This window comes from Penicillium daleae, assembly GCF_028827525.1.
Source record: "Penicillium daleae strain IBT 16125 chromosome Unknown utg000002l_segment0_segment0, whole genome shotgun sequence".
Taxonomy (NCBI): Eukaryota; Fungi; Ascomycota; class Eurotiomycetes; order Eurotiales; family Aspergillaceae; genus Penicillium; species Penicillium daleae.
Window position 1 is genome coordinate 4,924,064 of NW_026623150.1, and position 20,933 is coordinate 4,944,996.

The 20,933-nt window shown below is 49.3% G+C and overlaps 8 protein-coding genes across 8 annotated transcripts; 5 read left to right on the top strand and 3 right to left on the bottom strand.

The window, feature by feature from the left end:
* Positions 1-981: 981 nt before the first annotated feature.
* On the top strand, positions 982-2,737 carry gprM (the record flags this gene model as incomplete). Its single annotated transcript, XM_056906073.1, has 4 exons — positions 982-1,051; positions 1,118-1,222; positions 1,282-1,436; positions 1,514-2,737. 4 exons carry the CDS (start codon positions 982-984, stop codon positions 2,735-2,737), a joined length of 1,554 nt encoding a protein of 517 aa, XP_056770180.1.
* A 3,866-nt stretch (positions 2,738-6,603) lies between these two features.
* N7458_002691 (uncharacterized protein) lies at positions 6,604-7,924 on the bottom strand (the record flags this gene model as incomplete). The annotated part of the gene is made up of 4 exons (XM_056906074.1): positions 6,604-7,021; positions 7,133-7,473; positions 7,531-7,627; positions 7,674-7,924. Coding segments are annotated over 4 exons (1,107 nt in total), but the record flags the coding sequence as incomplete, so codon positions are not given.
* Positions 7,925-8,866: 942 nt separating this feature from the next.
* On the top strand, positions 8,867-9,711 carry N7458_002692 (alpha/beta hydrolase; the record flags this gene model as incomplete). Its single annotated transcript, XM_056906075.1, has 2 exons — positions 8,867-9,286; positions 9,358-9,711. 2 exons carry the CDS (start codon positions 8,867-8,869, stop codon positions 9,709-9,711), a joined length of 774 nt encoding a protein of 257 aa, XP_056770182.1.
* Positions 9,712-10,884: 1,173 nt separating this feature from the next.
* On the top strand, positions 10,885-12,000 carry N7458_002693 (uncharacterized protein; the record flags this gene model as incomplete). Its single annotated transcript, XM_056906076.1, has 4 exons — positions 10,885-10,985; positions 11,037-11,054; positions 11,131-11,351; positions 11,441-12,000. The coding sequence occupies 4 exons, from the start codon at positions 10,885-10,887 to the stop codon at positions 11,998-12,000; spliced, it is 900 nt and encodes a 299-aa protein (XP_056770183.1).
* Positions 12,001-12,933: 933 nt separating this feature from the next.
* On the top strand, positions 12,934-13,745 carry N7458_002694 (uncharacterized protein; the record flags this gene model as incomplete). Its single annotated transcript, XM_056906077.1, has 3 exons — positions 12,934-13,154; positions 13,217-13,409; positions 13,479-13,745. 3 exons carry the CDS (start codon positions 12,934-12,936, stop codon positions 13,743-13,745), a joined length of 681 nt encoding a protein of 226 aa, XP_056770184.1.
* Positions 13,746-13,972: 227 nt separating this feature from the next.
* On the bottom strand, positions 13,973-15,866 carry N7458_002695 (Zn(II)2Cys6 transcription factor; the record flags this gene model as incomplete). Its single annotated transcript, XM_056906078.1, has 2 exons — positions 13,973-15,756; positions 15,809-15,866. 2 exons carry the CDS (start codon positions 15,864-15,866, stop codon positions 13,973-13,975), a joined length of 1,842 nt encoding a protein of 613 aa, XP_056770185.1.
* Positions 15,867-16,212: 346 nt separating this feature from the next.
* On the top strand, positions 16,213-17,656 carry N7458_002696 (uncharacterized protein; the record flags this gene model as incomplete). The annotated part of the gene is made up of 6 exons (XM_056906079.1): positions 16,213-16,383; positions 16,436-16,620; positions 16,652-16,774; positions 16,846-17,089; positions 17,163-17,286; positions 17,343-17,656. The coding sequence occupies 6 exons, from the start codon at positions 16,213-16,215 to the stop codon at positions 17,654-17,656; spliced, it is 1,161 nt and encodes a 386-aa protein (XP_056770186.1).
* A 219-nt stretch (positions 17,657-17,875) lies between these two features.
* Positions 17,876-19,875, bottom strand: N7458_002697 (cytochrome P450; the record flags this gene model as incomplete). The annotated part of the gene is made up of 7 exons (XM_056906080.1): positions 17,876-17,938; positions 17,997-18,141; positions 18,200-18,633; positions 18,698-19,036; positions 19,123-19,229; positions 19,291-19,572; positions 19,650-19,875. The coding sequence occupies 7 exons, from the start codon at positions 19,873-19,875 to the stop codon at positions 17,876-17,878; spliced, it is 1,596 nt and encodes a 531-aa protein (XP_056770187.1).
* Positions 19,876-20,933: the final 1,058 nt, after the last annotated feature.

A 20,933-nucleotide genomic window follows, 5' to 3' on the forward strand; every position in this document is an offset into this window, starting at 1 on the left:
CGTCCGATGAAACCCACCACAAGGCCTGGCAGACAGGGAACCTCTCGTCTTTTCGTCTTTTCCCCTCCGGAACCAACGGCAGTCCAGCATTGTCTTGGACTGACAGACCTAAACTGCACTAACCCAGGGGTGAATCCCTTCCCCTGGTCAGTCCAACAGGCCCTGCCCTGGTCGCTAAAAGTGCTGCCAACCCGCCATGTACCATCGGAATTGGTTCTTTGCCTTCATCGAGGGACTGTGTGGAATTGCCCCTCCAATCGCCGCCCGCCGCCACCATCGCGTCCATCCCGCTCGTCAGCTTATGCTTCAATGGGCTTGCACTAGGAACGGGCCTTGTCTTTTTCTGACGGAGGAGACGGAGCACAGTCAAATTCTTGTCACAATAATTCTGTCTGTAAATGCCCAGGCCGGGGGTTTCTGCAGTGGGATTCGTCCCTGACAGTAGGCCCACTGCAGCCAGACTCTTGACTGCTGCTCTTTACCCTTTACTGTTTACCGGATGGAGTGCAAAGCTACCCACTGGACTAACGACAGTCTCCAACTGGCTCAAGTAGTACTACTGCAAATACCTCTTCCCAAGTATGGTACGCTAAAATACTCAATACGTTTTGTACGGAGTACTGTATACAAAGACAAATCCCGTTCTCCGTACTTTCATCTTGTTGCATGGGATCCACTCCTCCTCTCTCCGTGAGTCCGTGTGTCTCGTTCTCCACAAGTTAGTTACTCCTGCCCCCCTCTCCAATCGAAATCTGGACCTACAGTAGACTATGAACTACCGTAGTCGAATAATGTGCTCGGAGTATGTATACCGGGGTGGTGCCCACTTGGATCTCCTTTCTCTCCTTCCTCCCCGCTTTCGACCACTTCCAATCTCGACGTTCCTTCACGGGCTGTGCACGCTCGGTCTTGTCGCGCTGGCGCGTTAGATACCCTGCGTCACCTAGGAATATGCCGATCTGGCACGATCTTTGACCCAACATGGTGACCGCGAAAGGATACTGCCCTGGCCCGTTCCTCCAGGAAAGTCTTTTCCCGACAACGGGTGGATGTACGTGCGATATATGCTTCAATGCTCCTAGAGGTCAAGAGTCGATGCTGACAGGAGCTTTCTTAGTTACTGATGGACGATACTGCGAACCGATTCCCGGCATAGGCCCCAATGGGACCGCCGTAACATGTTGCTTACCTTGTCCACTCGCCGACTGGCGATATGCTGATGGTGAGTGATCTATACACCTCCCCTAGTTTAGACGCCTAGATACTGACCACGATCTCTAGATACTGCGAAGCGAGTCGAGGTCGCTAGCTGGATCAGTGTTGCCATTCTGCCTCTTTGCATCTTCCTCCTCGTCTCCTACGCCGTCCTCCCGGTCAAATGGACCAACCGTCACTACCTGAGTATCTGCTTTACCCTGGGTATCTGCTGCATGGAGGTAAATCGCAGAATCAAAATCGAAACGGCCATGGAAAATGCAAAAATAGGCATAACTAACAGATACTTCCCGCACAGATCGCATTCATTATCCCCCTTGGAGCCAAACCCGACCAATGCTATAATGCCATCACGCCTCATGATATGTACACCGACCTCTCCTGTGCCTTCTCCGGCGCGTTTCTCCTCTTCGGCGGATGGCTCGTCGTGATGTGGAGTTTCATTCGCACTCTTGCCTTCCACCTGCAAGTGTGTTGGGAGTTAGTGCTGGGACCCAAGTTCATGTGGGGAGCTTTCCTAGCCGGTTTTGGTATACCAGCTATTGCTATGACGGTGATGTTGATTCTCACGGGCGTGTCTTTCCGGTTCGGCCAGATCTGCCATATCAACATCAAACACGGCGACCAGGACTACTGGTATCCAATCATCTCCGTTGCGGCCGCAGCCCTGGTACTCCAACTGGCCACTCTGGCCTACTGCATACATGTTTACCTACGCTCTCTATTCGACAACTCCGCCTCCACCACCGAAAACTCCTCCGGCCTGCCCAGCTACACCAGCAGCGTGCGCACCGTCACCGCACGCCAGGCCTATCGTCGCGTCCGCCGTGTCCTCCAACTCCAATGGCGCGGCGTTGCCCTCGCCCTTATTATCATCGGAAACGTCATATTTTTCGCCGTCGTCTTCATCAATCTCGACAAGGAAACCGATCCCAACGCAGCCAACATGGCCAAAGCAACCGACTGGCTAGCCTGCCTCGCCTTCGGCGGCAGCAAGGAACAATGCAAACAATACGCCTCTGCAATGGGCCCCAACGAAGCCACCCTCCTAGCAGTAGTCTACCTACTCTCCCTCGTGGGAATTTGGAACTTCGTCCTGTACGTTCGTCCGTCCATGTTCGTCGGGTGGCTCGAAATCTGCCGTGGATTCTCCGCACCTCGCGAATTCGTCTCCGCTGATGCCCACCGCAACCTCGACAACAAGGGCTTCGAGATGCTCACCACCGGTACAGGAAAAACTCCTGAACCATATAACTACAACATGCGCTCGCCCAGCCCAAGTCGGATGATGCGCTCAGCCAGCCCGCGCCAGATGATGCGCTCACCTAGTCCGACAAATACCTTCAACGGCCGCCGCAGCCCGATGGCCGCTAGCATGACCTCTGAACGCAATGTGCAATTTGGTCACCAGGAGGCACGGTATACGCGTCCGTCGATGAGCTTTAGCGGGCCACGGCCTCCTACGTCGCCGGGTGGGCATGATTGGGATCCGTCTCAGACGTTCGCACGGGGTCAAGTATGATAGCCGTTGCGGTGGGACCGTGAGGCGGGCTTCACTAGTCAACCTGGTTCCTTGCTACTACTGCAAGGGCAGGGTGCCAGGGTGAGGCGAGGCTGTGGGCGAAGCGACATGTTAGAGTTTCCACTTACCAAAAGGGTTAGGACCCCGGATGGGGCCCAAGGGAGGTATCTGGGGCCTTACGGATGATCCTTGGCCGCTGGCGTGGCAGGCTTTTGCTGCTGTTACAGTCCACTGCTGCCAAGTCTTCCATTTCGCATGGAGATCGTGGTTTTCGCGTTCAGGCTATCGGTGTTACGGAAAATCGGTCCATGGAGTCTAGGGACTTGTTCTTTTGCCTCGTTGTCACAACTTACATTCCCTATTGGGTACGGGACGCAGTCTACGCTCTCTCGCTCTCACTCTCATTCTCTCTCACTGGATGGTCTTGGTGTCTATCCATCTCTATACTTTCAATTCCCCCAACAAACTGCGTGCTTTTGACCGAGCAATTGAGGTTTAGGTTATAATGTCTGCTTCTCCTCCTTTTGAGTTCTTCACATCTTACCACTATTACTGTATTATCATGCACTATTGGCGCAGTACAAAGTCTAATATGAGAAGCTTAAAAAAAGTCATATTTTAAGACCCTCTTCTGCTATTGCTTGTTGAATACTGTAGTTCTTTCGACACTCGAGACTAGATTATCTAGTATCTACGGAGTTCTCGGCGGATATTGCTTCTGGCCTCGCACTACGTGCTCCTTTGGAAGTACCGAGTCCGTCCAAATTCCATTTTGGGCGGATGTCCCCACCACCGAGATTCTCTCGATCGACCATATCCATCCAAATGGATCCTGTCCCACTCATACTTGGTCGATGACGATCGCCCATTGCGACGGACACGGCAAATTGTCCCACAGGGCGCAGGGGGAGATTCAGAATCTGCCCAGCCTGAAAAATAGTCCCGCTCAATAATAAGTGCGACAGTCAGCCTAGTCCACCCAGTGCCGTAAGCTTACACCATACGACATAGTTAGTTAAAGTGATTACGCACCACCTCAAGACTACAAGAACCAAAGGTCGTAAGCAACACTGCATAACTTACACCCGTACAATACATACTAGTTATAGCACACTTCCTGACTCAGACTTTAAAAGGAATAAGTGCGATCCAATAGTACAGCTCCAAACTCCCGATATTCACGCAAATCTTTGCCACGAATTAAATCCGGTTTTACCACACTACAGTGTAGTACTATCATTGTTCAAATACAACAGTAGTATCAGTTCTTCTCTTCGCTCTTCCACAATCTACACATACCAAAGCCAAGCCCAAGCCACCCGGCTAACAGCCCAACAAGGCGCTAGCGTTAAAGCAAATCACACAATCAAACAATCCCAGAAGTGATAAAACAATCTAGAACCCTTCCAAGCCCTATCCCGCCCGAAAGCCGATAGGCTCACGTGCGCTGAAACACACGGCCAGCCGTGAGGGGGGGGGGGGGGGGGGGTGGGCTCTCAGGGTTACCCCCTAAGACTATCACTAATTGGGTAAGTTGGCCGTTCCTGCATGAGTAGGGTACCGTGTCAGCGAGATGGTGAATATTTCGGGTTAACTATGTGGACTTTCCTTCACTATATTATCACGGAGGGTAATCGGTAATTGGGACTGAAGGAGGACGGAGAATTGAAAGTACGTAGTGCCGGAGGATAGGAAACTGGAACCTGGTCTTGGTGCTGGGGGTTGTTAGGGGTTTGGCTTGCGAGTTCGGGTGAGTGTGTATGGTTCCACCGGCAAGGAGTTAGGCGAGGAGAGTACATAGAGAGAGGTATTCATGGTCAGGGTTTGGAAAGATGTTTCGGCTACTGTTGCATTGTGGAGGGGTGTTTTGGATTGTAGGACTTTTGAGTGTGTTGCGAGGCTTGACTTGCATCCTACAGTAGTGTACTGTACGATTTTTCGGAGGATACTGCAAATTAATGCCGAGGATGAAAACTATGGAGTCAATCATGCTTTGTCATTGCTCTCATTAACTATGTTAACTATTCAGACACCTTTGACCGAATTACGTCTGCCATCCAATCGAAATTTTCCTCGTTCTCCCCGGCAAATCTTGCCACCCCCGCGATTTCAATGACAGGGCCTTTGGGTCAAACATCTAAATTCCAGCCACGAACCAGTTCTCGACCCCTACCGGTCGTAGCTCGGCAATTTTTGAACTACCACCGCTAGAATCCGGAATTCTGAAACTACAGTATGAAGATCAACGCCCCACCTCATGATCCATTGACCATGATGCATGATGCATCGTCCGAGTCATGAGCCATTGACCAAACCCCGCCCACCCTTACCCACAGGCCCGAATCACCCCATGGGGAAGCAGATCGAGCCTCAAAATCTAGATGACCACTGGCCGATGCCGAGGCCGACATGGCGGGGACTTGGATTCAGGGCTGATGACATGAGTGCCCCGGATGCATGAGGCCGAAAAAGTCAAGTCGTCCCACGGGTAGCATCCTATAGAGCTCTACTGTACATAGTACTTTACTCTTCCTATGATGTAAAACCATATGCAAAGTATACCAGTGACTGAATTCTCTTTCCCTTGGTCGATCCAAAATAGTGATTCAAAGTGATAACCTTCGAATTGACGATCCCCGTCGGATCCCACCGGTACATCGTGCCCATCGATGATCAACCAAGCATCTTTTCACTCAGCAATAATAATGACTTTATGAGGGATTTATAGGAATTGGCATGTGCTTTTTGGGAATCTTTCGATCATCCGTCTGCCGTGTTTGCGGGGGTTGAAAAGACCCCGTAGGCACAGCACGACACGTTTTGCCTAACTAGGATGGCCTTGGTGTTAGCTAGTGATGTTAGATTGGCGATTGACCTTACAAAGAGAGACAGGACTATCGCACTACAGAATTTACTGCCGTTGCAGCTAATTTCCATCCAATGACAACCACTGGACTACATGGTCTAGGACAATGTAGGAAGGATTGCGGGGACTGGCGGGTGCAGGTGCCAGGTAAACCTTATCCCCGGGTTAGCTCGCCGAGGTTCACTGTTGGTTTGTCAATACCCATGTGATTATAATCGGGTTGTGCTGAAAGGAAGTTTGTTTGATCGACGCTATGCAGGGTAAGGCCTTTTTGCTTTTGTGGCCAAGTCTTCTGATTTGTGCGTTTGACTTAACCCTGCATTGATGGGCGTGGGGTCGATACTTTGGGGGCCACGTATCTTGCGGGGTTTGTTGTTTTTGTTTTTCAACTGTTTTCTAGAGGTTCTAATCGTTTTGATCGTGTATGGGTTTAGCTGTATTTTGGAAGGAAATCTAAGGAATGTTAGAAGGTACAATTCATTGGTCAGCCTTGGTAGGTTATGGTGCTGCGTTATGACAGCTTGAAGCTGACTGACAGCATGAATGTCCCCTTTGGTACAGCCCCCTATGCTAACGAATCAGCATTCAAAGATCACACCCAAGATCAAGATCGAGCTTCACGTTGAACCGTTCAGGAGATAAGGGCAGGTTTTATTTGAGCTGCAGCTTAATCCTCAATTTGAAACCGGCTTCGATGTCAATCTTGGTCCTGGATCTTCTTTCCTTCATTTGCCGCTTCACCAGGGGAACTATAAGTCAGCCAATTTGCTCGAGAGAGGATTATCCTGCTCATCTCATTATTAACTTTGCCCATGCAGAAATGCCATTAGCTTTCAAGAAACATTCTTCGCCGTGGAAAATTGAGTTTGCAGAACAAATTTCACTGATTGACTTGGCTATCTAATGCGTTGTCCAGTCAATGAATCAGATGAAGAAGCAGTTTTCTTCATTATCGGACTAATATACATAACGGCCACAAGCGACTCATATATACACACTCAATTCCATCGTCGCGAAGAACCATAGCTTGACTATCCTGCCACGTCACATCGCGCTGCACTAGAATCGTATTCAGTGGCACCTCAGCCCCTGATGCATCATCCGGCTGGCTAACCTCCAGCTGCACGTTCTGTTTGCCCATGAACTCACCCGGTGGACGCAAATCCGAGCTATTCACCTCATAACTCTTCAGGCCGGAACCTTGTGCGCCAGTCGTTCGTGAGCGGGTACCGATCGAGCTGGAGAATTTGGAGGAGAGCATAACGAATAGGGGGCGCAGGGTGGGCATGCAGGCTGAGATGATGCCGCTGGAACACTCGATGAGACACCAGGTGCAAGCCTTGGCGAGAGTCCATGGGGTGTCGGCGGGTTCGAATTCGAAGAGTGTTGAGAAGCGGTAGGCGCTGGTGAAGATAACACTATGAAGATGGTTGTTAGTGCAGCTCGTTGCTTAAGCTCTGATGCTAAGTCGATATTCGAGGGAAGTGGAGACGAACAAACTACCCAGCAGAAATATTGCAATCACTGACATCCGATGCGTCACGGTTGCATGCAGTCCCCAGACAAGGTGCACTGGCAGAGCCAAGATGGCAATATCGGTCAGAATATTCGGTACTGCGTTTCCGATAAACGAGCCCTTGAGGTTGATGCAAGTACCCGGCAGGCTCAAATTCCAGGCCCTTGCGATCGGGTTACACTGGAACACGCTCACGCAGATAATTGCGATGACCCATCCGATGACGATGCTGCCCAGGATAATTGCGGCGATTCGGAAGCTTCTCGTGGGAAATATGCGCGCATACATGAGAAGGATGGAAATCTTGACGATTCCTATTGTCGTGCAGTATACGCATTCAAAGGTCATTAACAGCTGGCAATTGTCAGTCTGTGGGTATGAATGGATGTCAACGCTCTACGGCAATCGAACCTTGGCAATTATCACGATGTTGCCCTCTGGTAATATGTCGGCATGTCGACCCATGCCAAAGTGAATCACTGGATTGTCAGTCTTCATGGTATACTGGCTATGGCAGGCCCGGGGAGCTATCTTACTCGTCAAGTTGAGCGCACGCGTTGCGAACAGGAACACCTAGAATCAACAAAGGAGGTGCTTCAGCTAGGTAATCAATCTTCTTCAAAAGATAAAATCCAGTACTCACCAACGACAGCAATATCACATAGTCATCAGGGCCAATCTGGAGGCCTTTCTTCCATCGAGCCAAAAACCGCAGAATGACAAAAAACACACCCAGAACCGTCATGGAGATGGTTCCCGCCCGATACTCCCCTTGACGACTCTCATAGATATCCGTGGTCTCCATGCTATATGCCGACTATAGCGAAGAACAACGAACGACTCGAAATAAGCACCAGTACCCTAGTGCATGGCTTCCTGCCGAAATATGCAGGGAAAGAAAAGCAATAAACTGCAGAAATCCCTGGTCTATAAGCCCACACCATATATTGCGTTCTTCACCTCCGAAATTAAATCCAGACTCGATGAATCCTTTCAACAGGAAACCCCTTCCTCCCCTGCAGCTACGAAGCAAAACTGCCGATCATCCAGCCGTTAGAGCCTAGTGAATCCACATAAGGGCACATTTTAACTCCTGTCAAAAGCGCAAGCTCCAGCGGAAAGAAGGATCTTCCGCAAATAAGCGCACGAGAATCTGAGCAACCCTGTTGCTTCTAGACAAAAATATATTCGGTATGCCTGCTTTCTTGGCCTCGAGCCCGGGATCCTTTCTCCCCTGTCCGCTATGTCCGCTATGTGGAGCCGCTGTCTGCCACGCCGTTGGTCCCGGACAACCTCCGAGTGGGACAGGATCAACGCTAGATCCTGGCGCTGTATAGGTACGAGGACCACCATGTTTATGATGCTTGATAGGCGCGCGGTTGCTGGCTTGTGGGCTCGCGATAGTTGTGGGAAGGCGAGGGAAGGCGAGGCTTGGCTTTATATCCACTTGAACGTGGCATGAGGTGGGTTTGTTCTCACCGAGAAGAGGTGTAAATGAATCGTTTCGAATAGACTGAATGGCTTGAACGGATTACCAGCTTGTCGGAAATTGGTGGGGTGCCGTTGCTGGTCTGCGTGAACTTCGGTTGAGCTGCAGGCTTAAATGATTCATGCCCCTTTAAACACGTTGTCATCAATCTTACTACTTTCGACTGCGGATTCTAGCTGTCTGTGCAGTTTGTGGATTCTCCTATACCTTCAGGTCCTCACGACTAGTCAAAGGTTTACGTATAGCTTCTAAACAACAATGGCTGTCAACAACACCCCGATCTATGTCTTCGTTCCGGGTGCATGGCACACTCCCGACACCTTCGATGGCATCCGCGCTCTCCTGAGCAAGCGCGGACATGATTCCGAAGCTATCTCGGTTCCTTCTGTTGGCACGGCCGAGCCGAAAAAGTCTGGTCTCCACGCTGATATCGCCCATACCAACGGTGTTATTCGGGCATTGGCTGAGCAGGGACGTCAGATTGTCGTGGTGATGCACTCGTATGGTGGCATGGTGGGCGCAGGCGCCGTCGAAGGTCTTGGGTACGCCCAAAGATCCAAGTCTGGTCAACCCGGTGGTGTGATTATGGCGGTATGGCTGGCTGCTTTTGTGACGCCGAAGGGGAGGTCGGTGATTGATATGCTGGGAGGAAATTGGCTTCCATGGATGCTGCTCAGCGTATGTATTCCCAATTGATTCCAGAGACAGACCTAGATATTCGCAAAGAACCGTTACTGATGATCACCCAGGACCCTGATGACGGCTACTGTCGCTCCTCGCAACAAGAAACCGTCTTCTATCACGACATGACTGCCGAGGCCCAAGCAGCCGCCATCTCCAAGCTGAAGCCACATGCCAAGCCCTCCTTCCTGGAACCGGCTACCTTTGAGCCCTGGCACGAGATGCCATCTATGTACCTCTTCTGCGACAAGGATGCTGCCCTGCCGCTATTTGTGCAGGAGGGCTTTGCCCAGACATTGGGTAACCCGGTGACTTTCCACGTTGATGCGTCGCACTCGAGTTTCTTGAGTAAGCCCGAGGAGACGGCGGACGGGCTGGAGCTTGCGTTGAAGGAGGGTTTTGAGCAGAGTGGGATTAATTAAATGTTTGGGTGTGGTATGAGTTATGTTTGACGTGCGATTATTGTTTTGTATTGGAACATTAGGGATTTTGAATTGAATTTTGAATGTCTTGAATGGCCGAGAGATTCGTAGAGAGTCGCCTACAGATACGCATCAATAGCTCTCTGCTTGGTGATGTCAGGCTATATAACAGTAAAATTGGGAATATTTGGGACTGAATTGCTGATGAACAGGTCAAGCACTTATCACACTTTTTGAGTTGGATGGTTTAGTGGAAGAGCATTTGTTAAATGAACTTTGACCTTGGTATAGGCAATATTCACTCCGAAAAGTGAGCATAGTACGCCGTAGATCATATGGAGGCACTTGGCCATGGTATTAAACACTACATAAGTCTATGGATAGCTACATATACATTGATCTACCCGCTCGGACTCGAGGACATGCCGGATGTTGATATTCTGGTCCGCCAAAGCTGAGCTTATCGGAGCGCACGGAATCCCATTTATGTGGAGAAAACAAGTGTACTTGCCGATAAAGTGCAGAACTAGCGGTCAGGCCTAATCTACTTGCCTCGCCAATCCAGCTAAAGCCCCTCGAGTTTCGATGTGAGGACCCGAGGAGATCCGGGTTCAAGAGCCGTATATTTTGCACCTCGGCCAGAGGAATGTGGGAACGGGAAAGTGGCTGAGATTCAGCCTTTTGAGGGATGATCTGCTGGTAGATACTAAATAATACTAGGGCAAGCTCTGTAGCTGAAGATTCCAAATGCCCAGGGCTGTGTATTCCGAGTATATTTTCCAGTCTTGTTGTATTTACCAAGTTTATCGACTTGTATAATTCCTTGTCGACGAGTACTAAAAGTAAACTCTATATGCATTGCATCATCCGAAATGCCCGACGTCACCGCGTCCCAAGGCGGAGAGTGAACTGTTCCGTTTAGCTCCCGAAGCTGGAAAGCACAGGTAACACACAACTAACCAACCTCCATCCCCGCTTCCCAGCCACCACCACCACCACCACCATCACCGAGTCCTCGTTCTTTCTCTCCTTCCTCAAACTTCACCCTCAGCCCTCTTCGTTCTGCTCGATACTGCAGTTCTGAATCACAACCAACCCGTCGCCTTCTCCTCCTCCTCTCCTCCCCCAACCTCCTCCCTACCTACCCGATCCCTCGACAAAAAAGCAGTCTCCATGGCTCCTCCTCCTCCCGCTACCTTGCCTCTGGCCGAGAGGCTGAAGGCTCTGGCCCAGACCCTCCAGTATGTGATCCTCCTGCCTCTGTACCAACATTGGTAAGGCCCCAAAATGTGAACCAGCACCGCTAACCGAATACATCGCTACAGGTTTGCCTGGTTCGTTGGGTATGTCAACCCCACGGGAATTGCGGACGAACGCTCGTCTTGGACCTGGAGATAGCATTACTGACCTGCAGTTCAGCCACCTCACCCTGCTCCTCTCCGTCTTCCGCTACTCCCTGTCCTTCATCTTTTTCAACTACTACTCTTCCGCCGCCCGAATCTCTTATCGCCTGGCATTCATCTCTGCCGCCGTCACCTATGGAATTGTCGTGTACAAGGGCCACTTCGCCCGGGGTGTCTCCGGCAGCGTGCCTCAGATCGTGACCAAGCTCATCTCCGATGAGAATGTGCAGTATCTGGGTGAGTGTTTTATGAACTCGGTGATGAGGCAATGTGGCAGTCTGCGTACGTGCGGGGAACACCTAAGCTCATATATGAATCACACATAGGAATGGCTCTCGTCTGGCTCTACTCTCGCCAGCTCATCCTCGCTCTCCTCCCCTTCAGCGTGTACTCGGTCTTCCACGTCGCGACCTACACCCGCATGTACCTGATCCCGACCCTGCAGCCCCCAGCCCCCGGTGCTGCAGGTCCCGCCTCGCCCACCTCCGGCTCCAAGCCCACCGGCAAGCAGAACCCCCTCGCTGAGACCATTGGCCGCTTCATCAAGCAGTACTACGATGCCAGCATGGGTGTTGTTGCTACTCTCGAGATCCTGCTCCTCTTCCGCCTCGTCTTTTCTGCTATCACCTTCTCAAAGGGTAGCTGGATTCTGCTGATCGTCTACCTGTCCTTCTTCCGTGCCCGCTACGCCCAGAGCTCCTTCGTCCAGCAGGCTGTTCGCCAGCTGACCGCTCGCGCTGACGCCTCGATCTCTCACCAGAGCACTCCCCCTCAGGTTCGCCAGGGCTGGGAGGCCTTCAAGGGTGTCGTGCGCCAGGCCTACGAGGCGACCGACATTGGCCGCTACATCTCGGGCCCCGCCGCTGCCAACAAGAAGCCTCAGTAAACGCTTCAATCAGAGATTGGATGGACCTTTCCAGCAATTGGGCTTTTCGGAGCTGTCCGCGACTCGGAAGATCCTGGCCTTTGGATTGGTTCACATGGTAAACGACAGTGTCAATGCTATTGGATGAAACCATCCGGTGGCAGTCTTATATTTTCAACCATCGATGAATGTGAGGTGATAAGGCGGGTCTCAGTGTATGTATGGTATGGGAGACCCGTGGAAGAGGGGGTTATCTGTAGAAAAGAGGCGGACGGGGAGGGAGAGTTCCACCATCATGATGCTATACGCAACGCAACGCAACGCAACGCAACGCCCATGTTTGTTTTTGTTTTGTTCCTTTCCTTCATTGTTCTTCTTCCAGTCACTTTGCTTCGGCTTTTGTTTCTAGAACTTCGTGATGCATTGTTTCTGTATCATTCTTCCTGCCAATATACCTGGACTCGGAGGCTTGTTTTTAGGGAATATAACTTGTTGAGGATGACATTGGATCAATTATAAGCTTTTTTGATGGTCGTATTGATTAGTCGACATGGTTTAATATGGTCTTTATAAGCTTGGTAGAGAAGGGCATCCTCAATAGGCGCGATTATGATTTGGAAACAGTTGGCAGGTAGAGTTACTAGCTCCACAGCTAAAGCAGTAGTCCCGACCACGGCTTTTCTGACGAACTTCACGCTTAGCTCAAGTCAGATGAGTTCTCTCAGTCCCCAGAGTGACTGGAAGATTCCTCAAGCATGGAAACACAGGCGATTGCTGTCAGCGCACTCCTCGAGTTCTTCGCGTCGGCCGAGTCGGCCGAGGGAATGACGCCCCTTGCTACCGCATCTTAAAGCACTTTACTTTCTTCTCTGCCTCTATTCAAGCCAAGTATCTTACCATACTCACAAATCTCCTTCGATTCAATCTTCCAGTCCTTCCAAACTTGCCCCCGCGATGAAAGTCCTCCTAACAGGCGCAACTGGCACCATCGGCGGCGGAGCGTTGAAAGCGTGTCTCGCACATCCGCAAATCACAAAAGTCGTCGCATTCGTGCGCCGTGCTCTCCCAGAAGATGTATCTTCGAATTCCAAACTCGAAACTGTCATCGTGGAAGACTTTTCGACGTGGCAAGATGATCTACTGGATCGGCATATGGACGCTGCGGCGATGATTTGGTAAGTCGCACTCACATTCTGGACGTACTTGTCGAAGGTAGTATTGACTTGTTCTGTACCAGGGCCCTTGGCTCCTTGAGTCCTACGCACAAAGTAGACGTGGAGTATCCGCTGGCCTTCCAGGAAGCCTTTATCAAGCGACGCAGTCAGCAAGAAAACCCGGCGGGTTTCCGCTATATTCATGTGAGCGGTAAACTCGTCGAACAAGATCCGGATAGGAAGCTGTTTTTCATGGATGTGCAGCGGAAGACAAAAGTATTGCCTTCACAAAATGTTCCCCGTTTGACAATTGTTCCTTCCTTCGGGGGTTAATACTGTTTACAGGGACTGCACGATACCAAGGCAATCGCATTAGCTGAGCAAACCGACCCGTGGTGGAGGCTGATAATTGTTCGCCCTGGAGGGGTCTTGTACGATGGCTTCATGACGGGTATGCTAGCTGCCGCTATGGGGAAGAATTGGGCTATTAATGTGGGCACGCTTGGTGCTTATTTGGCTTATGTTGCTACTGGGGGAGATGTCGAGGGGGTTATTGTCCTGAATGGGACTATTGTGACCAAGGGGAAGGAGTTGCTTAAAGCCTCCTCCTAGACTGGGGATATTTTGTTCTGCTGTTTTCGTTTCGTGGTAAGACACTAAGGGCGTTATTGGTATAGATTTTATTTGAAGAGAGATAGATTTGAGAACGTCTAATTGATTATTTCTCCTTTTCATGGTGGATTGATGTTACTCGCAAAGGGTATCTCGTGAACGAATCTGCGGATCTTGAGGACATTGATGTCGACTCTGCAGATCAGATTCATTGTATAGAAGTAAAGTCAGATCGTATCATCAATATCAAGAATATGTGTGACAAGTTGCTTCCCAAGAGCATTCTTCACCGAGGCAATCAGTAGTTCATGCAAGCCTACCTGTCTTGTTGCATAATTGGTAATCGCAGTGTCTGTCGCTTTTCTCTTTTCACCCCGATGGGTTGAGATCGCAGAATCTCCCACCTTCAGTTTTCCCAGTACAGTCGTGAGTATTTCGGAACTCTTCAGGGCGAAATGTTCTCGCGCAGAGCTCCGGCCAAGAGCCGCCAAAGAGTCAACGATTTGCTCCAACAGGATGATGTCGGATTTGAGCGGTTTCGAAGATTCCGGGCCAGTATCCTTGCTCAGGCCGATAATTAAAGCCAGAGAGGCAACGAAGGCGGCGATTTCGGCCGCTCTGCAGTGGATTCGATTTGTTCCAGCTAGACATAGACCGAGATATCTGTATAGAGTCGTCTTCGACGCTTCTAGACACCGATCACGATACTGCACTGCGTCGGCTTCCAGTGCGAACAAAAATGGAACGTTGGCAAGGATTTGAAGTAAGAAGAACCACAAGTGCGAGAGTAACCGATCGTATTCCCGAGCACAGTTCAGAGATTGCTCTTCCTGAAGATCAGGTCTTTGCCACCATGAGTCTGGCATGGCATTCTGCAGCCCTTCAATGGCAGTATTTATGGACTTTGCCTCTTCAAGACTATTCTGGAGTCCAAACAAATTTCTTTGGCTCAACTGGGCTGATAAGATGCACAGCCGACGTTGAAAGTTGGCATTCTCATCTGCAGATGGATCATCCCAGGAATAATCCGGACCGAATGGCTGCGTAGCCCCGGTCTCAAACCCGAGAATTAGACTGCAGAAGCTATCTCCCATGACAGATGACAGCCACAATCGACGATGAAACGCCAACTCTGGAGATGTTGATTGGCGTATGGAAGGCTCATAGCTTTTGTGAAACCCCAGAAGCCGTGCAACATCCAGCGCTCTTCTGAACTTCATCCATGCTTGCTTGAGATCTCCTTCATTTATATGGATCATGCCCAGGAGGAGCAGGCATTCTAGTCCCTCGGTGGAGCATGACATCTCCTCATGAGCGAGAACCAAGGTACCCACAACTTGGGTATACCGCCGGACATGATCATCAACATCGGCCATCTGGAGTTGACTGGTCTTGTAATCAGGAGGTAGTTGTTGTATGCTCAACGCAAAGAACAAAATCGCCTTCGCTATTCCCATGGTACTGAATTGTGCTGCAGCACTAATGTCGCGAACCGGTGACTTGTCTCCAAGTTTCCAAATCGCTCCGGGAGGGTTCGGAAGTTCCATCGCCCACACTCCGGTATGACTGGCTATGCTGGAAGCGTCCGCTTCAGATGGGAGAAGTTCAAGGAGAATTTGCTTGGCTGTTTCATCTTTGTATTGAAGCAGAGGCAGCTGCACTTGATGCGGCTTGGAACATTGTTCCTGTGGCAAGGAAAGTCCCGATGGCGTGGGTATGCCAAATTGATCGGAAAACAAGTCTTGATCCAAGATTTCATCCCAGTTCAATGGTTGCTGTAAATCAATCTCATTTTTGGGAGGTAATTTGCATGACTCTTGGCTATCAACTAGAGTACGCAGCAATTGCTCTATGCGCTCGAGTCGTCCATCGTGGTCGGATAGAGTTGTCGATGATGCATTGGATTGTGTCTCCGGGGCTTGTAGAGTGCATTGAGCACCAGTTCGAAGGCACTCAGAGCAAGCTGCCACGTCCTCAGAGGCTAATTGACATTTTACCTTGCGCCTCCTGCCTGGTGTGGGTTAGCGAGTTTTAAAAGGACCAAAAACGTGACAACCCCATACATTCGTAGCACCTTTTAGTGCTGCGCCGCAGGCGTTTCGAAGGATGATGACTCTCCATCCCGTTTGTGGGCTTGTTGCCTGAGTAGGTAGGTCTAGAGGTGCTTCCTCAGTAGTTTGTCAGTTCAGATTAGTTAAGTTAGTGGGGTTGATTACTGGACTTGCAGGTCCTCCTATTGGTCGAATCCAGCCACTCTAAAGAGCTCGATATGAGACAAGCTTCTGCATTTTATGAGCAGCCAACTACTCCGTACAGTATCTATAGCGAGCGGGGTTTATGCAATTTATGCAAGCTGTCTGACCGTAAGCTTCCATTCCACCCCCTCATAATCCCTGTCAGTTACAAGCAACTAAGTTTCTGAAAACTATACTTGGCTTCAAAAGTACGATAGCTCTACAGCTTAATTATGGCTGGATCTAAGAAGTCACTCGACTCGGTGATTAAGAATCTGGACAGCATCAAGGCTGATGATTTCGACACTGACGGCGACCGTAATAAGCCGCTTCTGGCTGCTTACGCTCTTGTCAGTCGCCTCGAGACACCATGGGAGACTGTTTCAAGGCTATGTATGAGCCAGGTAAATGTTCATGCCCTTGGCTTGTTTGCATAGTTGAACAACAAACCTTCAGCCAGCCCTAGTCGCAAGTTTGAAGACAGCCAAGGACTTGCAACTGTTCGAAAAATGGGACTCAATAGGTAACTCGACTGAAGATAGTGACAAGCTCACTGCCATGGTCAATTGTGATCCTTCGCTTCTTGGTCAGTCGGGCGCCTTGAATAAATTCCAATTGCAAGACCAAAATATCTCGATTGGGTATACGTAGCTGAACATACAAATCTTGCAGCTCGGATTCTCCGACATCTGGCAACAAACATGTGCTACAAGAGGTGTCCGCCAACGTTTTCAAGCCTACGGAATTCTCGATCTCCCTCCTGCAGCCTAAATTTGGAGAATGGATCAATTGGCTGTAAGTGTACCGCTAACATGGAGGATCATTAGATTTGACCTTTCTTTGATAAACGCTAAGTTTGATTCCAGCTATAATGGAAGTCTCCCAAGCTTCCATAAGATGCCAGAATTTCTCCAAAATAACGACTACAAGCCTCCCACAAACCCAGCCAACGGCATCTTCCAGGACGCTAAAGGCTACAAGGGAGACTTATTTCACTATTACGCAGAACACCCTCGCGAGGGCAACTCTTTCAATCAACTGATGGACGGTATTATGGCTCGTCAGGCAAGTCGGCTGGACGTTATACCTGCCGACAGCTTTTGTAAATGGGTCCGATCCCAACCTGCCTCTCTTGGTGGACATTGGAGGAAATATAGGTCATTATATTGAGAAATTCCGGCAGGTGTATCCAGATACAGCCGCGCGATTGTATCTTCAAGACCTGCCCGGTGTGATTGCAAACTCGAAATGTCCAGAACCGGTGAACAAGATGGCGCATGATTTTTTCACGCCACAGCCTATCAAAGGTGTGTATATCCCTATAATATCAACCAACTTTAGGGACACTAATCGCTTACCTCAGGAGCTCGCGTGTACTACATGCATAGCATAGTTCACGATTGGTCTGAAAAGCCCGCTCATAAAATTTTAGAAATGCTAAGAGACGCCCTGAAGCTTGGATACAGTAAGCTGCCGATTGATGATCACGTCGTCCCGGACAAGTCAGCACACCATCAAACGACCTTTTTTGACCTTACCATGATGGCTTTTGTTGTTGGGCAAGAGAGAACGGAGACTGAATTCCGCACACTAATTGAGGCAGCGGGTTACCGTTTTGTTAAGGTCTGGAGGTCACCACTAGCACCTCAGGCTATCGTGGAAGCCGAGGTGGCTTAACTACATGGTGGATAGGTAATCTTTGTTAATTAGGTTGAAACCGAGTGATTTCGATAGCAAGTTAGTCTGGGAGTTATGTTCATCCAATCTTGCTCCCCTATTTTCAAATTCATATATCGTTACTTGTCACAATCAATGAGAAGCGAATGAGCCGTAAAGACTCATTAAATAAAAAACAAGACAAGTTGAGGTAAAAAGTCCAAATCAAAGAGATTTAGTTCAAATTCGGGTCACTAAGCCTGCCTCGACCTTCTCATCACTCACCGGCCCTTTCCAGATGCACTGAAGATTTCATCATCATCGATAAACCTCGAGTATCTCACAATAAAATAGCTCTCACACCCTTGCTACTATACTTGGGAGCAGGATTCCACAAGTCGTGGTCATATTCCACATCATCCACGTCCGTCTCAAACAACTTCATCCGTGGGAAAATGCGGAGCGTCAGAGCTGCCAACCCAACGTACATATTGCAAGACGCCAAACTATCACATAACCATTAACCAACAGACTCAAAAGTTTAAGATTTTTCGGTGTACTCACTTTTGCCCAATACACTGCCTACTACCCTTCGAAAATGAAGTCAGACTATTCTCCATCCGGAACCTCTGAGCCTCATCGATATTGAGCCATCGCTCTGGTTTGAACTCGTGCGAATCCGGGAAGATATCTTCATTGTGATGATTGATGGCATTGGACATGCCCATGGGTGTACCCGATGGAATCACATATTCGATCTCTCGCCCCCGGAACTTGCCTTGGTAGAGGAGGTTCTCGGTCGGTGCAATACGGGGTAGTCTTCCTGAAACGCCGTACGAAAGACGGAGGGCCTCGGTTACTACTGCTGTTAAATAAGGCAGTTTTTCGAGGGAGAACCAAGATAGATTTAGAGCGTCTGCTTCTTGGAGTTCTTTTGTGAGAGGGGCGAGAGTTTCGGGTTGTTTTAGAAGATATACTGTCACTACGGAGAGTGTCCACTTCACGATGTCAAGTTAGAAATATTGATCAAGTGATCTGACTTGATTATAGAAAGAAACTTACTGCAGTAGTCTCAGTCCCAGCCCCAATCATAGCACATCCTTCGCCACCGATTCGAAGATCCGTCTTCTCATGTTCCGGTAACGAGGAATTGAGGAGATCACTGAAGATACTTGGGAATTGGGGATTCACGCCAGCCTCGTGTTCCTTTCTGGCCTTCTGTACACGAGCAGGCATCGTCTCATTCGATTCTTTCAACATAACACGGATGTCCTCTTCGAGCCAGTCCGCGAAGAGCGGTGCAATGTCAACCAGAATCTTCAAAAATGGCAAGAACCGAAAAGTGTACATTGATTTGAGAGCACCGTATAGAGGCTTTCTGAAATTCGGCTCCCAGTTTTCCTGTCGAAACATTGTCAGAGAACATGGTTCTGGTTTACTTGATTATAGCTTTCTAAGCTTGGAGTTATAAAACACATCGTTCATACCTGCTTTAAAAATCCAAACGTCTCTCCAAAACAGTATCCTGATATCACATCCGCAGTGAAACAACTATAAGCCTCGGTAATATCAAATGGCTTCCCAGCATTTGTTTCTATCACCGTCAGCACAGAACCCACACCTCGGCCAACTTTTCTGGCGTAACCTCAACATACCAAGACGGATAATCTTATCACAAAGCTCATTGGCAAGTTCTTTAATCAAAGACTCAAGCTTCGCAATCTGCGCCTTCGAAAAGAACTTGTTCATAGCACTCCGTCGAATCCGATGGAGATCGTGTTCAGCCGTAGCAAACATCCCATCGCGAACAGGTCCAGCCATAAACTCCAAAGAGTGCTTCTGCTTGTCGCGCCTGCGGCCTTTTCCGGCGTAGATCTCGTCGATGAATGCTATGTCGTTGAAATGGAGTTCTTCGGGGTTAATGCGTACAACGGGCCCTGTAACAGTAGGTCTCCGCTTTAAATATGGGGGATTGTGGGAATTGGGAATTGTGGAGTGGAAGACGCCATCTTACCGTATACTTCATGCATCCTTTTAATCTCCTTCGTATACATGCCGCCCTGAATTAGATCGAACCACGCCTCGTACATCCATGTTGCAGCAGCCAGTTTTGGGCCGGGAATATGGCTGAGCGGGTGGAAGGGGGAGATATTATACAAAGTCCGTAGGATCTGATATGCGACGTAGACGCCGATGAGACGAATGACTATAGATACGGAAAGAAACCCTTCCACAGCCATGATTGATGAGCAAGTGAAATAAATTCTCACAAGCAGAGGGTTGGGATGGGGTGGGCGCAAGTTTGAGGGTTAATAATCTGTACTTATACTGCTACCGTAAGAAACGCATGACTCTTGGCTTCGATGTCCAAATCCGGCGTCTGAGAGATGCTTATTGTTCGAACCCTCAATTTATGCACGATTATGCCGGCAGAAAATGACAAATCGTTCCCGTTGTCCAATTATATTCTACATCATCTTTTGTACGTATCATCTTTTAGTTTTACGCTAGTCATTAGTGGCGTACACGTGACTCAGCGGTGTCTTGAATCTTCGCCATACAAAAACGACTCCTTTCTCAATAGCCCTCTCCTAAAAAGAGGAGTTAGCTTCATAGCTAAGACTTAATTAGAACTAATACATTCAAAAGGCGTAATGGTGGTGAACAGATCTGTGATAAGGCTACCTGAAGTAGGAGGATAGCGGGGGCCTAGATTGCAGCTCTTAGGTGAGATCTGAGGTCTGTGGGCCCGCTTTAGCTGTAAGATCTTGTCAGCATAAGGCGGCCTTCAAGGCGGTGAGCCTTTAGGCATAAAGTTATTTTGAGAAGTATCATCAATCGGGTGCCGCAGCTTGTCCATGCAACTAGCGGTGCTGACTGATAAGCGAACCAGAACTAGTTCTAGTTAAGTTAGTGAAAGCACTCATTTCTTTGGTGTTTATTAATCCAGCCCGACGAACATGCTAACGAGTGTTGACAAGACTCTGCGTCGTGGGACTTTCGAGCCGCCCAGAAGATTGAATGGAGAGAGGGCCGTTTACCCTTCCAGATCTGCAGAATCTCTTGTATGACAGATCTCTATTGGATTTGACTGGGAAGAAAGCTCACCTATCCCTAGTCTAATCTTTCTACATCTATTACTATATCATTGTGTTGGCTCTCAAGGGATCGAGTTTACTCGGAACAGCTCTTAACTAGTCCTGCCGAAACCTAATTCTAGTAACTTTTAAGGTTTCCTCAATCTCCGCCGAGCTAAACAAAGACCAGCCAGACTACCAGAGTACTATGTAAATTTAGA